Raw genomic sequence first — 16,337 nt, forward strand, 5'->3', positions numbered from 1 at the left:
CTCTCTTCCCCCCGCTTCCCCCTGCTGACTGCCGCTACTCACCGCTCCCCCGCGCTGGCACCCGAACCTTGTGTCTCGAGCGGGCAGGTACTTGCTAAGGGCAATGCTCACTCGAGCAATTGCCGTTAGCGAGTATGCTTGCTTATCTCTAGTTAACAGCTGAAATCAAAGTTCTCTGTAATTCCTATGATAGAGGTATTTCCGCTATCCGTTACTGCCCTGCAGTTGGCGCTGACTCAGTCCTGAGCTCTCGCCATCTCATTATGGTACACGTACGGCATTTCGTGCGAACCCCATCCCTACCGTGACATACATATATATATATATATATATCATGGGGTGGGAAGGGGTTAAATGAAACGGTTTGACATTTTCAACACTTCACATCCATGTTTACTATTGTAAAAGGGTGTTCTGGTTTCAGAAAATGAATGCTATTCTTTGCATAGTGAAAAGTTGTGCAACTTCACAATATACTTTCTGTATCAGATCTTCAGAGATTTTAAGAACTCAGCTTGCTGTCATTTTAATAAGAAACATTCCAGGTCATGTGATGAACGTCCGTACAGTTATGTGTCTTGTATCTGCCATACACTTGTGTGCCCACCACCACATAACCAGATTTTTACCCCCTAAAAAAGTTTCAATTGAGTGACAGCAAGCAGAGATCTTGACATATGTGAGAAACAGAAAAAAATATTGGAAAATTGCATAACTCTTTTGTTATACAGAAAATAACCTTTATTTTCTGAAGCCGGACTACCCCTTCAGTGTGACAGGGTTTAAGAAATCAAACGTTATCCTTGTGTTGTTACAGAGCCGCTTGGTGTGTAGAGACATAGGAAGCATGCTGGGCAATATAGTTGGCGAGGCAATGTATGGCACCCTTAGGCCCCTTTCACACTGGTGATAGCACTATTGGCGCTACAAAATCGCGTGTACATTTTTTTCTAGAGAGAAATCCCGCATTGAATTGCCGCCGCGTGCGATAAAATGACGCAACGTTTTATCGCAAAAGTCAATGGGACTTTCTAATGTTAAAATCGCATCGCAACACGATAAAACGCAGGCTCACTGGCTCACTGGTTTCAAAATGTGCTTTTTTATTAATGCCTCATGCGAAAATCGTGCGATTTTTGCGGTGTTATACGAGAACATCGGAGACTAATTAGGCTGCCCAGCCGGCTCAATACCATCACGGGTGTATCCCGCGCCAATGTGAACTGGAAAGGCAATGTGGAAAGTACATTAGAATGTGCACATGTTCGCACAACAGCCCACATCGTTTACGGATCGTATTTGTGCACGCATTAGCGCCGTGTATTTGTGGAACAAATTATGCTTCCCCCCCCCATCTGCAAAAAAATTCACACTTATTGAAATGTCTAATTAGGCCGCCTTCACGCGACCGTATGCATTTTTACGTTCGCCCGTACGCACCGTATTATCGCAGATTTGCCACGATTGAGACTCGGACGTTATTTGCGTATTTCATGCCATTCACACAACAGTACCGGATAGGAGCGCGGTTACACTCGCGAGAGGATGTGGTAGCACTCTATTCAGAGCGCAATGACGTCAAGCTCTCGCAGGCGTGAACACGTTATGTGACGGAGCCCTCGGGGGCGCACACAAGTGTCTGTAAAAACGGAGCGTCTTTTATCAAGTGTTTTGCTCGCAGAGCTGCGTTTTTATGCATTTTGTTTTTGTGCGCGTTTGCCCGCGTTTTTACGACGCATTTTGTACAGTAACAATAGGATGTTGTCGCCACGTTTTTTACGCCCCCTATTCATTTCAAAGGGCGATTTAGTGGGCGAAATATGTGCCGAAACGCCGAAAATGGGACACGCTGCGTGTAAAATATGGTGCAAAAACGCTAATGTGAGGCCCCATGAAATATGTAGAGCTTCAGTGCAGAGTAGTACGCGGGCATGAAAAACGTGCGTAATACATGGTATAAAACCGCTTGTGAGGGAGCGGCCCTAACACTGCTTCTCCCCTGTTGTCAGACAATGGCCGCCGATCGCCATAATCAGTGGAATAGAAGGGTCTATATAACAAGATGGCGTCTGCCGGCCTTCTGTACTGTGAACTATTAAGAACTACAGAGCGATTCACTCGCTAGGAAACCCGAATGTTCCTCAGTAACTTCTCCATTTTTGTCTGGCTCCTCATGAGGAAGATGCTGATGCCTGAGGCGGCCCGCAGGCTGTTGCCCCCGGCAACCAATCACAGAGCAGCTTTCGCTTTCCCTCAGCTCTGGTTTAGGACAGTTTTTGTTTTAGCCCCCTTCATAAATCTCCCGCCATGTCTGTCAGACCATCAACTCTCAGCAACGTGCGCCATTCCCCTGACGTCGTGACACGACCGCTAGACAGGTGTGCGCCACAGACATGTACTCCGGTGAGCATCTCGTGGCAAACGGCTCCATTTAATCAGTGTCAGAATATATCTATGAAGGCTGCGAGACGCGCAAAACTTGTGTGAATATGAATTATGTATTATGTCCATACACACGAGCGATGCTGTGAGGGGGAAAAAACAAAACAAAAACGCAGCAGGTCGTATTTTTTTCCCGCGTTCCTCAGTCTGCCTCGCCCATTGATTTCAATGGGACCTTAAATACGTCGCATGGCTCTCGTGCGATGCGATGATTCCCATTGGAATCAACCAGAAACACTTCTGATCCGCTCTTATGTGTGAGACTCGCACCAGAGGATCGGAATTTCACAGAAGCAATATGAAGCGTTTTTGGCTGAAAGTCGCCTCGCAGCCGCGGAGTAAAAAGTTGATAAGCGTGATATCGGGCCAAAAATTGCGCCCGCCTGTGTGTAACTAGCCTCAGAGACGTGATATGGCGGGAGGCTGCCGCCATCACTGGTGTCACACTAGCAGATGGCCGGCTATATGCAGATTCACATACAAAAGGTCATGGATGCTGCAGGCGCCATTTTCTGCACTCTTCAGAGGGAATGAGGCAAAAGAGTACAAAGTTAGGGCTTAAGCAGACAAGCGGATGCACAAATATGCTCACCGCAATGGAGGGTGTTGGTGCATGAACACGTTAGAAGTCTTGTTTACTGTTCAAACCCGTGTAATCGCGTGCGTTAAAAAAAAACAAAGAAAGCGGGCAAGGCCTATCTTTTCTCGCACGCGAGAAACACGGTCGTCAGAATTAAACCATTAAGATCAATAACTATGCTTCTTCATGTTGTGCGTGCGCAAAAAGCTCCACAACCGCGTTCATCTGTTTACGGGCTTATTTAGACGACCTTTAGTGCTGTTAGAAAAGAAAAAAAAACATGAAACACGACCCCGCGAAGCGCTGGATTCCAAGGTGTTCGGTCTGACGAACAATTTTTTGACGCTTAAAATATTGCGCCTTGAAAAATAGGACATACGCGCCCGTTTTCAGTCGTGCATTTTATATGTCACGTGAAAAGACAGGTCTTCAGGGAGTTACCGGCGTACAACGCAGGGAAAAGAAGGAGGCTCACCCCAACTAGGCGTTCATCGACCTTCTGAGGATTCTACAGCGATCGCTGGTTTCATCGCTTCTGCGTGCTTTTTTTACATTCAAACGGCAGCGAATACAGATCAGGACTTGATTCATTCATCTGGGGCGACCGTTAAACACATACGGTCGTGTGAAGGTGGTCTTAGGGCTTCTTTACACTGGCAATTGCGGCAAAATCGCGTCTTTTTTCCCACAATTTGAGCGTCAGTGCTGCTTTCTCTCACAAAAAGATCAATGTCGCTTAAGATTTTCTCGTGTGATTTTTTATTTTTTTTTTCTTCACGCAATTTTGTAGTAATTTTTGCGTAAAAGTCAATAAGACTTTGTAATGTTAAAAATGCATTGCACGGTCGTGCTTTGCGATGCGGTAAAAGGGAGCCAGTATAGGGAAAAAACGCAAAACGCAGAAAGATAGGGCATCCCATGATTTTTTTTTTTCACGCAACATCGCATGAGTAAAAACATTGCAGATGTGAAGGAAAGCATTAAAAATCATAATTCTGCATTTTTACTAGCTCCTGCATGGCGCAAAAATTGCATGATTTTATCACGTGTGGGTTTTGCAGGAAGGGAATCGGCCTGTATATGATCTGATTTATAAGTCCGGCGCACACGACCGTAAACGTAAAACGCTGCACGTTGCCGCTGTGGAGCCGGCCTATCGCTGCGTATGGCAGCGGTTTTGCACTGCGCATGACGATGTATCTCGCTCACACTGTCGTGCGCAGACTTCCTGGTTTTGTTTAATTTTCAAGCTCTGTCGCTTTGCAATGGCGCGTATAAACGCCGCACATGCGCCGTGTAATTGTGTATTTATAGCGTAAATTACGTGGCCATAGAGAACAATGGGCTTCATGACACAGTAAAGGCTACGGCCTCTTTCACATGCGGACCTACGCGTGCAAAAATCACCGCAGAAAAATCACGCGACTATTAGGAGGAATGGTTTCCTACGGGATCGTTCAGATGTTTTTTGCGCATGTAACATTTCTTTATCTGAACGTTCGCATAGAAAACCGTCGGTTCCAATAGCTGCAGGTTTTTTTACGTGCGTGATTTTTGCACACGTAGGTCCTCGTGTGAATGAGCCCTTAACCGGGCCCTTTTGTTTTTTGCTCCCCCGTTCTAATAAATCATAACTTGTATTTCTCCGTCGCCGTCGCTGTCTGAGGGCTCGTTTTTTGCAGGCTGAAAAAAAATTGTAAGTGGAAAAAAAAATGAAATTCCGCCATCTTTTGGTGCATCTTGTTTCTACGGTGTACACACTGCAACGGAAATGACATGATAGCTTTAATCTATGGGTCAGTACGAATACTATGTTACCAAATTTATGTAGTTTTTTTTCTTTTTTCGCCGTACTACTTTTATTTTTTCCAAGATATTTAATTTTTTTTAATTATCTTCTGCCGCCATTTTCTGACGGCCATAACTTCTTTATTTTTTCGTTGACGCAGCTGTGTGAGGGCTCTGTTTTTGCAGGATATCCTGTAGTTTTCCGTTGGTACCATTCTGGAGCACATGTGACTTTTTCATCCCTTTTTATTACATTTTTTTCTTAAAGACGGGGTGTCCAAAAAGCAAAATTCTGGTGTTTTTTTTTCTTTCCTGATGACGTTCACTGTGCGGGGTAAATAATGTGCTACTTTGATAGGTTGGTCATTTACGGAAGCACAGTTGTTTTTTTTCTATTTAATAATTAAAATAACCTTTTATTTTTTTATATAATTAGTAAGACTTTTTAAAACTTATTTTCACTTTTTTTTGTCCCAGAGTGAACATGAGCGTGTGATGCTCTGATCGCTCTTGCAATATGATGAAATGCCATAGCCTTACATCATACTGCGAATTGACAGGCAGTCTACCAAGCCACCCCACGAGAATGCCTGGATAAGCATTCTGCTTTGACAGTCCTGGGGCCTTTCAGAAGGCCCCTGGCTGCCATGACACCCGCACGGCTCCCTGTGATCTCCATAGGTTCATTCTCATAAGCGTGTTTCTCACCTCATCTTTCTGCATGACAGGGAAGGGTTGTGACCCAGCGGACGTCGCAGCGAGAAGATGACCGCCGGCCCTTATTAAGCTTTACATCGGCACTGTATGCCACGGAAAGGAGGTATCGTGCGTGTGAACTGGCATTGTGAGTGCAACCCGATTACTGTAAACCTTGTTTATGCACAAATACGCTCCACTGCGACAATCGTCTTGTCGCGTACATTCGTCTGCCGAAGCCCTAGGGCCTCTTTCACACGGCGATTTAGCACGCTGATTTCTGTGCAGAAAAGCGGTCACAGAAACCGCAATGATTTTTACGTGCATTTGTGCTCCTGATATTCCATTAGAGTCTAGGGGGGTAAGCAAATGCGCTCTCATATGCATAAAATTGCGCCGACGGCTCCTTCACACGAATGTACTTTAGTCCCCTTATAATCACAACCGTATAAAGGGAAAAAACAAAACCGCGGATCTCTATGGGATTTCAGTGGTTTTGTTTTCACCACCTCCTTTCCTGCCCGTGATTTGTACGCATGATTTGCCCGTGCTGCCGAGCGTAGTTTCGCCTGTGCCAGTCTGAATAAGCCTTAGGCCTTATTCACAGGACGCCTTTTACATCAGTATTTTGTGAGCCAAACCAGGAGCGGCCCAAAATACGGAAGAAATGAAACTCTTCCCAATTAGACTTTCTCTCCACTTCTGGTTTTGGCTCACAAAATACTGATAAAAATCCGCCCGTGTGAATAAGCCTTCAATTCTGTGTGCATGAAAAGAAAAATTGTGTCTCACTGGCTTGGCAAGTGATTTATATGCGATGCGTTTTTTCTGTCATATTGGAGCAATATATGATTTTTTTTCACTCGCGTGAAAGTAGCGTGCACAGTATATACAAAATAGCTGAAAAAGCGCAGCTTTAGGCCTCTTTCACACAAGGGTTGCATTTATACGCAAAAGCATCGCGTGGAAGAAATGCGGCAGCGCAGCATTGCTGCAATCTAATTCCTTTTGGAATTAGCGCTGTCTCGTCCATTCACAGGGCTGCATCGCGTAAATGGACTCCGCTGCCGCGCTCGGCAGAATGGCTTCTATTAAGCCTTAATAGCTAAATAGAAACCAGCCGTCTTCTGCAACAAGCGGCGGTAAACTCCTTCCCCCTCTCTGCGATTTTCGGCAAAAGATAGGTCATGGCCCATATTTTGATGCTGTGCGGGAGGGGAGGTAATAATCGCCCGTGTGAATGAATGCATTGCAGTCCAATGCTTCACATGGCGGCGATTTGTGGGCGACGTTTATCTGCGAGAAAACATTTGTATGAAAGCAGCTTTATGAGTGCGATATCAGTCCGATTTTCTAATAGCGATATTGCGCTTGCCCGCGTATGTGTATTCGCATCTGCAGATATTTTGCTGGCTTTTGTGCATTCAGAAAAATACCCACCGCTGCTCCCAGCTATTGAAATTAGTCTAACGAGTTCTGGATGCGTTCCTTTCCTGCGCAATTACGCAGCGTATCACGCACCTCCTGGCATATCACATGCATATTTGTGTATCCCCATTGACTTCTATGGGGACTTTTGGTGTGCAAAAATGCCGCAAAATAGAGTATGTTGCATATTTTTTGCGTGAATTGTGAAAACGCGCATTTGTGAACAAACCCATTGAAATCTACAGGGTTCTATTCGCTGCGTAAATGCGCACGCAAACACACCCATGTGAAGCCAGGAGTTCCTGCACATGGACATTTACACGCGTGTGTTAGCATGCGCAAAATTTCTGAGCACAATACGCAGAGAATAAAACCCATTGATTTCAATGGATTGGTTTTCATTTCCTTTTTTTTTTTGCCCAAATGCGAAAAAACCGCTGCATGCTCTACTTTTGTGTGCATTTAAAGTCTATAGGGAGTGCGCAAATGTGCGTGCAATACGCTGTTCAATTCCACGAGAAAAATAACACACCTGGAACTCACTAGGGTAAATAACCATTTAAGTCGGGGAGGGCTCGTTTGCAGCACGCAAATGAATAGGCCCTGTGACACAGAAATGACAGTAAAATACACGTAAAAAAAAAATTGTTCACTGCGTGCAAAAACGCATACGCCCATGTAAAGCCCTTAGCACTCCTTCACACGCGCGTGACGCAATCACGCGAGTGTGTGACGCATTTCCACTCTAAAATGGAGCGCAATCACTTCGTCTTGTGAGCGTTCCTGCGCAGGTAAGTGTCCTTTTCTGCACTGGCGGCCCTGTTCACACCTGAGAGGGACACAACCAGCGGTGAAAATTGACCAGTGGTTGCAGTTCCCACAGCCGATTCTCTGCGCGCAAAAGCACTCGTGTGAAAGAGCCCTCACTGATCTCTAAGGGCTCATGTCCACGGGCAAAATAAGAATTAAAATCCGCAGCGGATTTTAACTCTTCTCCTGCCCGCGGATCCGCACCCCATAGGGATGCATTGACCACCCGCGGGGTAGATAAATACCCGCGGATCGTCAATAAAAGTGATTTTAAAAAAAATGGAGCATGAAAAAATCTGGACCATGCTCCATTTTCATGCGGGTCTTCTATTGAAGCCTATGGAAGCCGTCCGGATCCGCGGGAGACAAAATTCGGAATTTACTCACACCCTCCGTTTCTTCTCTTCGCGGCGGCGCCATCTTCTCTCCGTCGCGGCCGGATCTTTTTTTTTTCTTCGGGATGGCGCATGCGCGGGGCACGTCACCGACGTCATCATGCGCATCCGCCGAGCCGAAGAAAGAAGATCCGGCCGCGACGCAGAGAAGATGACACCGCAACGAAGAGAAGAAACGGAGCGGATGGGAGGTGAGTTAATTCTCATTTATTCTTATTTTCAGCCCTCATGTCCGCGGGACAGGAGGGACCCGCTGCAGATTCTACATGGAGAATCCGTAGCGGGCCTGATTTTCCCCGTGGACATGAGGCCTAAGGCTTTATTCACACGAACGAGAAACTTGTGCAATTTCTGTGTGATGCAATGCGCACAAAACACGCACGGATGTGAAGTCCATTCTTTTGAATGGGCTCATACACATGAGCGATGTTTTCCCGCATCGCGGCACGTCCTATCTTTGGGTGAGCTCTCGCATCGCATCTCCCATCTACCTCACTGAAAGGAATCCCCGCAGGGATGAAGGGAATCCCTGCAGCTTGGGACGACCTTCATCGGCAAAGGAAGGGGGAAAGAGATTAACATCCCCGTAGGGACTCCCTTTATCCCCACAGGGATGTTAAACACCGTCCCCCCTCCCTTTGCCGGTTGGCTCGCATAGTCTCCCATAAAAGTCTATGTGGCGTCAAAATTAGAACATTTTCAATGTTTTCACTCATTCGATGTTGCAAGAAAAAAAAATAGCGGCGTGTTCTATCTTTCTGCGCTTTATCTCCCATGTTTCCCTATGGCGCCTCCTTTTTATCACATTGCAAAGCACCAACTTGTGATTTCCATGCGATGACTTTTTAACATTAGAAAGTCCAATTGACTCATAAATCGCGAACGGCAGCCATGTTTTGGGGGAAAAAAGCAGCGCTGATGCTCAAAAAAATTGCGGGGAAAAAAGTAGCGATTTTGCCACGATATCGCGATCGCCAGTGTGCAGGAGCCCTTAGGGAGCTTTCACATGAGGGGGGAAGATAGTCGCACCACAAAACCATCATCAGACTTCTCGCGGTTATTTTCAAACTCCTGCACTCGGACGAGGAGTTTGAAAACCCAACGAATGGGAAGAAATTCCCCTCGTTCAGGCACACCGCAGCTCCGTACTGCCGAGTGTAGTTGTGCCCGCACTCATCTGGAACCGCCCTCACTCTGTATTTGGTCTTTCTTGTGGTTTTCTTTGCAGGTGTATAAAACTACAATTTTTCACACACACACAAAAAAAAAAAAGCGCAAAAATCTCACACAGATTCACTGAATTTAATTGATTTGAATGAACAATTTCGATCAGTAATACAGACCATAACGGGACGTACTGCGATTTTTTTTTTTCACGCATGTAAAATACACATGTGAAAAACACAAGTCTGATTGCCCTAACACAAATCAATGGCGTTTATGCTATCCGTATAAGGGTGCCCACCCACTGGCGTTTTTTTTTCACTGCGAAATTCGCAGGTTTTTTTTTTTCTGCAGGGGGTCTATGGGACTTGTAATGTAAAAATCGCGATCGCGCAAAATCGCGATTTACCGCGATATCGCGATTGCGATTTTAGCTTTGCATGTCCCATAGCCCAAAGACCCCTGCAGAAAAAAAAAAACGCTGCGAATTTCGCAGTAAAAAAACGCTAGTGGGTGGGCACCCTTAAGCGCGTAATCTGGAGCGCAAATACACCCGTGTGAATGAGGCCTGAGTCTAAGGGTGGCTTCACACGGGCGTATGCGTTTTTGCTAGCACAAGGCATTTGTGAGCGTGTTTGCATGCACAGAGCATCTTCACATGGGCACAAGACACACGCCCGCCCTGATTTAAATGCGCATTCTTTCACGGATCCCATTGTACATTTGTCCACCCCGCATAGACTTCTGCTCACGCAAAAAAGGATAATGTGTACGAACCCATGCGTCTCTGCATTTTGCACATGTACATTTTATCCACACGTGTTAATACGTCCGTGTGCCGGATCCCTAAGACACTACGCCTGCTGTGATTGACTAGTGCTGCCCACATGAGCGGCTCTGGCCAGTGAGATCTGCATGCACACAGTATGCATCAGGTAGTCGAAAAAGCGGTCCAGCCATCATTGTTTGGCCAGTACCAGAGGATGTGCTTTAAGGGGTTGTACCAAGATATAAAGAGATCTAAAGTTACTCAGAAGATGGGGAGTAACTCTATGATCAGTGGGGTGTAACCACTGGGGTTCCCACGAGTCCTGAGTATGGCGGTCCTGACTGTCCCCACAGAAATGGAGGACATGCATGCATTCCATTTATTTCAATGACAACACCGAAATTACCGAATACAAGGACAATGTCTGTCTATAGAGGGGGACTGGAGCATTATATCAGGAAAAATGAGCTTCGGCCATTAAACAGATATAATATGATCATGATCAGTGTGGAGTTTTGCACAAGACTGAAGTTTTATTATTGGGGTTATTTAGTTTAGCAAAAAAGACGGTTGGGGGGGGGGGGGTGGCGACCTAATAATTATGTATAAATATATCGGGGGACAATACCGAGATCGCTCCCATCATCTGTTTATACCCAGGACTGTGCCAACAGAGCGCCCTCTACGTCTAGAGGAAAGAAGGTTTCTACACCGACATAGAAGGGGGTTCTTTACTGTAAGGGCAGTGAGACTATGGAACTCTCTGCCTGAGCATGTAGTGATGGTGAACATGATAAGCGTACAAGAGAGGCCTGGACGCCTTTCTTGGGCGTTACAATATAATATGTTATAGTCACTGATTACTTCAGAAGGGTCCGTGACCCGGGGATTATTCTGATTGCCAGATTGGAGTTGGGAAGGAATATTTTTCCTAAAGTGAGTATAATTGGCTTCGGCCTCATTAGGTTTTTCTCCTTCCTCTGGATCAACATTGCAGGATAGCAGGCTGAACTAGATGGACACAAGTCATTTTTCAGCCTAACACTATATGCTACCAAGTTCCCAAAAGTTACACGTCTCAAGTTGTGACATCTTATAGTAAGCCTTATAATATAAGACTTACCCGGTCAAACAGTGCGAACAGCTCTCTTAGTAGATCCGACACCGGCAGCTTGAGATGATTGGCAAACTCTTCTATTCCAATCCTTCCTCCCTTTGACAAGTCGGCAATAGATGCGTACACTTCCAGCTGTTTCTCAAAATTGTTCCATTTTAGGCTGAAAACAAATTGTTGAAAGTAAGTAATACAGTAACAAATATAAGTAAGGTAAACGTATTGGGGCACAATCATTTGGCATAGTTTTGGCGCAGAGATTAGCGCTAGCGTGTGTGCTTGTCAAGAATCTGGCACTAGTTTTTGCTTAATGTTAAATATTCTTTAGGACTCACATAGGCGCAGCGATCTACAGCCGCAGTGAGGCTGAAAAAAAACCGCGTAATCATGCGATACTTCCGCTGTGCTCACAGCGGAAGTATCACGTGATGCATGGCTTCCATTGACTGCAATGAACGCCGGCTGCGCGTTTTTCCGCAATTAGAACATGCCACGATTTATTTCATGCTGCGTGAACATTTAAAGGCAGTAAGCTATTGGGTTCATGAAACGCGGCAGAAATCCATCCGTGGGCATTAGCCCCAAGTAGGTAATTCCTGCCTTGACTCCTCTTTTAGGTCCATTGACTTACTTGCCAAAATATATATTCACCTCAATTCACAGCTCATCTAGGCTACAAAATCAGCGTGTATACCAGAACTATCCCTCCGACTATAAAAGTCAGCGTGTATACCAGAACTATCCCCCGACTATAAAAGCCAGTGTGTATACCAGAACTATCCCTCCGACTATAAAAGTCAGCGTGTATACCAGAACTATCCCCCGACTATAAAAGCCAGTGTGTATACCAGAACTATCCCTCCGACTATAAAAGTCAGCGTCTATACCAGAACTATCCCTCCGAGTATAAAAGTCAGCGTGTATACCAGAACTATCCCCCGACTATAAAAGCCAGTGTGTATACCAGAACTATCCCTCCGACTATAAAAGTCAGCGTGTATACCAGAACTATCCCCCGACTATAAAAGCCAGTGTGTATACCAGAACTATCCCTCCGACTATAAAAGTCAGCGTCTATACCAGAACTATCCCTCCGAGTATAAAAGTCAGCGTGTATACCAGAACTATCCCCCGACTATAAAAGCCAGTGTGTATACCAGAACTATCCCTCCGACTATAAAAGTCAGCGTGTATACCAGAACTATCCCTCCGACTATAAAAGTCAGTGTGTATACCAGAACTATCCCTCCGACTATAAAAGTCAGTGTGTATACCAGAACTATCCCTCCGACTATAAAAGTCAGCGTGTATACCTGAACTATCCCTCCGACTATAAAAGTCAGTGTGTATACCAGAACTATCCCTCCGACTATAAAAGTCAGCGTGTATACCAGAACTATCCCTCCGACTATAAAAGTCAGCGTGTATACCAGAACTATCCCTCCGACTATAAAAGTCAGCGTGTATACCAGAACTATCCCTCCGACTATAAAAGTCAGCGTGTATACCAGAACTATCCCCCCGACTATAAAAGTCAGTGTGTATACCAGAACTATCCCTCCGACTATAAAAGTCAGCGTGTATACCAGAACTATCCCCCGACTATAAAAGTCAGCGTGTATACCTGATCTATCCCCCGACTATAAAAGCTAACAACACACGGACGAGTGCGATATCGGGCCGTGAATCACTCGCTCCCCGACATGCGATTTCCCCGCGGATGTGAGGCATTTTTATCTCAAAACCGCCTCGCATCACTTCGGGTAAGTAGCCGTGCCGGAGGATAGCTAATAGCCGTGGCAGAGGATCGCAGAGTTTCTCTCATTGTTTTCAATGGGAGACCTCGCATTGCATCGTGTGCGCCTAGCATGTGGTGCATTGCTGCCGCCGGCCCCATAGAAAACAATGGGACTGCTATGTAAGTTTATGCAGCAAGATAGAACATGCTGCAGTTGGTTACCTGCAGTGCATTGTGGTGCCATGCGGGAAAACATCCTTCATGTGTAGGACTCAATTCAAAAGAACGGGATTTATATTTGTGCGTCTCGCATGATTTTCTCGCCAGTGTGAAGGCGGTCTAAAGCAAAGAGCTTATTCAAAGATTTGGGAAGTTTTTGCCCATGACAAACCTATTGTTCTCTTATCTTAACACAACAAAACCCATTAGAATCAATTCCAAGTGTCAGTAAACCACCCTGATAATGCAACGTGATGACGGTGTGCCGCGCTAAGAGTCAAGCTTAAGACCAAGGCATCTGTACACTGAAAAGAAAAGTCAAGCGGCACAAAAAAAAACTTTTTCAGAAACCTGTGGCTTTGTTTAAACTTCCATGTTATTTTTTTGCATTAGACTTCCTACACAAGGACGAGTGAGACGTCGGGCCATGAAGGTGCCCGATACCGCGCTCATGAGGCATTGCTCAGGCATAAATACATTGGTGAAGTTCCGATCCTCTTGCACGAATTTCAGGTGCGATAGAGGATCGGAAGCGTTTTCCATTGATTTAAATGGCAACCTTGCATCGCACTCGCATGCACATTGCATGTAATGCAAGAGCAATGCGAGGCATTAAAGCTGTGGCGATGCATTCTGAGGAGTGTGAGGAGTTAGAGCATGCCACGATTTTTTTTCCCACACTGCAATTCATATTCTTGTGAGATTGGTGTGTCTCGCAGTGCACAGATGTCGTGCAATTTTGTTGGCCACACATATGGACTATTTATGGATGATTACTGGGGGCTGGGTGACTGATGACAGCATGAAGTATTGCTAGCGCATGAACAAAAAAAATATATGTAAGCCTTTCATTGCCCAAATACGTTGCGCAGGAGCATGCATATTTGTGCTTGCGCTCGCCTGCAGAAGCCTTTAACAAAAATCAATCAGCAACACACCTCCATGCATCAATAGGTGGCGACGATGATGAAAGTGTGTTTGGGTCGAATGGTAGTATTAAGGATTACTCATCTCCCATACAATCTGCATTGGCCTGTGTAAAGACTATTTAAATGAGCGCAGATCTTGATGACCTGCGCTCATCATCTAGCTCAAATTGAGTCAAGTAATGAGAACTCAAATTCAACTTTTATACAAAAAAAAGGGAACAACTGCTTCTCACTTTAACTTCCGGCTGATTTTTGTGAACTCCACAAGCCCAGCCTCCATGGGTAAAGTCAGGTCTCTAGCTGTTAGCATTAGTCTGCAGTCTTCATAGGTATGATCAGTGAATGGTATTCCAAGTGACCTGCAAAAGACAGTAAACCATTGTTAATGGTAGGAGCTGCTAAGGAAGGCTCCAAATCCACATCCAATACACAAAAATAAAGCTGTGTACTCCCATTCTAACACTTTTTATTTTTATTTTTAGGTGACTTGGACATTTTCGCTCCTAAGATCTGCGTTCAACCAACAGACTGGCCTAATGTCACACGATGTCAATAGTAAGTAGCTTGTGCCTCTTACAACTAGGAAGTAGCTTGCTTTCTCCCGCGGGGTTTTGAACGATAATCGTTCCATGTAAAAGCAAGCAGAAAATGAACGACTGGATCAGAATCGTCCAGTTGTTCACTGATGAGGGGAGAGGACAGAATATGGGGGATGTAATGAGGGGAGAGGACAGTATATGGGGGATGTGATGAGGGGGAGAAAACAGTATTTGGGGGATGTGATGAAGGGGAGAGGACAGTATATGGGGGCTGTGATGATGGGATGAGGACAGTATATGGGAGATGTGATGAGGCTGTCAAGCAGCCTAGCAGTGGTGTAAATTCACCACTTCCAGTGGCGTCAAGGTAAATCATTACCAGACAGTATATGCAGGATGTGATAAAGGGAGAGAGGACAACATGGGGTCTGTGATTGGGGGGAGAGGACAGTATATGTGAAATGTGATGAGAAAGGAGAAGACAGTATATGATAATTGTGATGTATAGGGGATATGATGAGCGAATAGGATAGTATACGGGGGATATGATAAGGGGAGGGGACAGCATATAGGGGATGTGATAAGGGGAGAGAGGATACTATATGGGGGATGTGATGAAGGAAAAGGTTAGTATGTGGGGATGTGATGAGAAAGAAAGTAAAGTATATGGGGGATGTGATAAGGGGAGAGAGGACAGTATAAGGGATATTATGAGTGGAGAGGACAGTATATGGGGGATGTGATAAAGGGAGAGAGGACAGTATAAGGGATATTATGAGTGGAGAGGACAGTATATGGGGGATGTGATGAAGGAAGAGGACAGTATATGGGGGATGTGATGAGGCAGGACAGTATATGGGGGGATGTGATGAGGGAGGACAGTATATGGGGGGGATGTGATGAGGGAGGACAGTATATGAGGGATGTGATGAGGGAGAGGAAGGTATATGAGCGATGTGATGATGGGAGAGGACAGTATATGCGGGCTGTGATGAGGGGAGAGGACAGTATATGGGGAATGTGATGAAGGAAGAGGACAGTATATTGGGGATGGGATAAGGTGAGAGGACATTATATGGGGGATGTGATGAGGAGCAGCAGACAGTACATGGGGGATGTGATGAGTCTTAAAGAGGTGGCCTCTGCAGTAATAGTGTCCCCCCACAGTGGCTTCTGCAGTAATAGTGACCCCCCACAGTGGCTTCTGCAGTAATAGTGACCCCCCATAGTGGCTTCTGCAGTAATAGTGACCCCCCCCCCCACAGTGGCCCCAGTAGTAAGTGTTCCCCACAGTGGCCCCAGTAGTAAGTGTTCCCCACAGTGGCCCCAAGTAGTAAGTGTTCCCCCAAAAGGACCCCCACAGTGGCCTCTGCAGTAATAGTGTTCCCCCAAAGGGACCCCCACAGTGGCCTCTGCAGTAATAGTGTTCCCCCAAAGGGACCCCCACAGTGGCTTCTGTAGTAATAGTGACCCCCCACAGTGGCCTCTGCAGTAATAGTGACCCCCCCACAGTGGCCTCTGCAGTAATAGTGACCCCCCCCCCCCCGCAGTGGCCTCTGCAGTAATAGTGACCCCCCGCAGTGGCCTCTGCAGTAATAGTGACCCCCCACAGTGGCCTCTGCAGTAATAGTGACCCCCCCACAGTGGCCTCTGCAGTAATAGTGTCCCCCCACAGTGGCCTCTACAGTAATAGTGACCCCCCCCCCACTGTGGCTTCTGCAGTAAT

General features: G+C 45.9%; 1 protein-coding gene across 1 annotated transcript in view; it reads right to left on the minus strand.

Annotated features, from left to right (window-relative positions):
* LOC136593964 (lysophosphatidylcholine acyltransferase 2-like) overlaps nt 1-14,426 on the minus strand; it is a 48,784-nt gene extending 34,358 nt beyond the window's left edge. Inside the window, exons 1-2 of the mRNA XM_066588669.1 lie at nt 14,306-14,426; nt 11,196-11,349 (exon numbers count right to left, since the gene is read on the minus strand). Coding sequence (XP_066444766.1) covers nt 11,196-11,349; nt 14,306-14,382 — 231 coding nt within the window. The 5' untranslated portion in view covers nt 14,383-14,426. The remainder of the gene's footprint in view (nt 1-11,195; nt 11,350-14,305) is intronic.
* Between the last annotated feature and the right edge of the window lie 1,911 nt (nt 14,427-16,337).

Source organism: Eleutherodactylus coqui, unplaced genomic scaffold (genome assembly GCF_035609145.1).
Source record: "Eleutherodactylus coqui strain aEleCoq1 unplaced genomic scaffold, aEleCoq1.hap1 HAP1_SCAFFOLD_143, whole genome shotgun sequence".
Classification (NCBI taxonomy): Eukaryota; Metazoa; Chordata; class Amphibia; order Anura; family Eleutherodactylidae; genus Eleutherodactylus; species Eleutherodactylus coqui.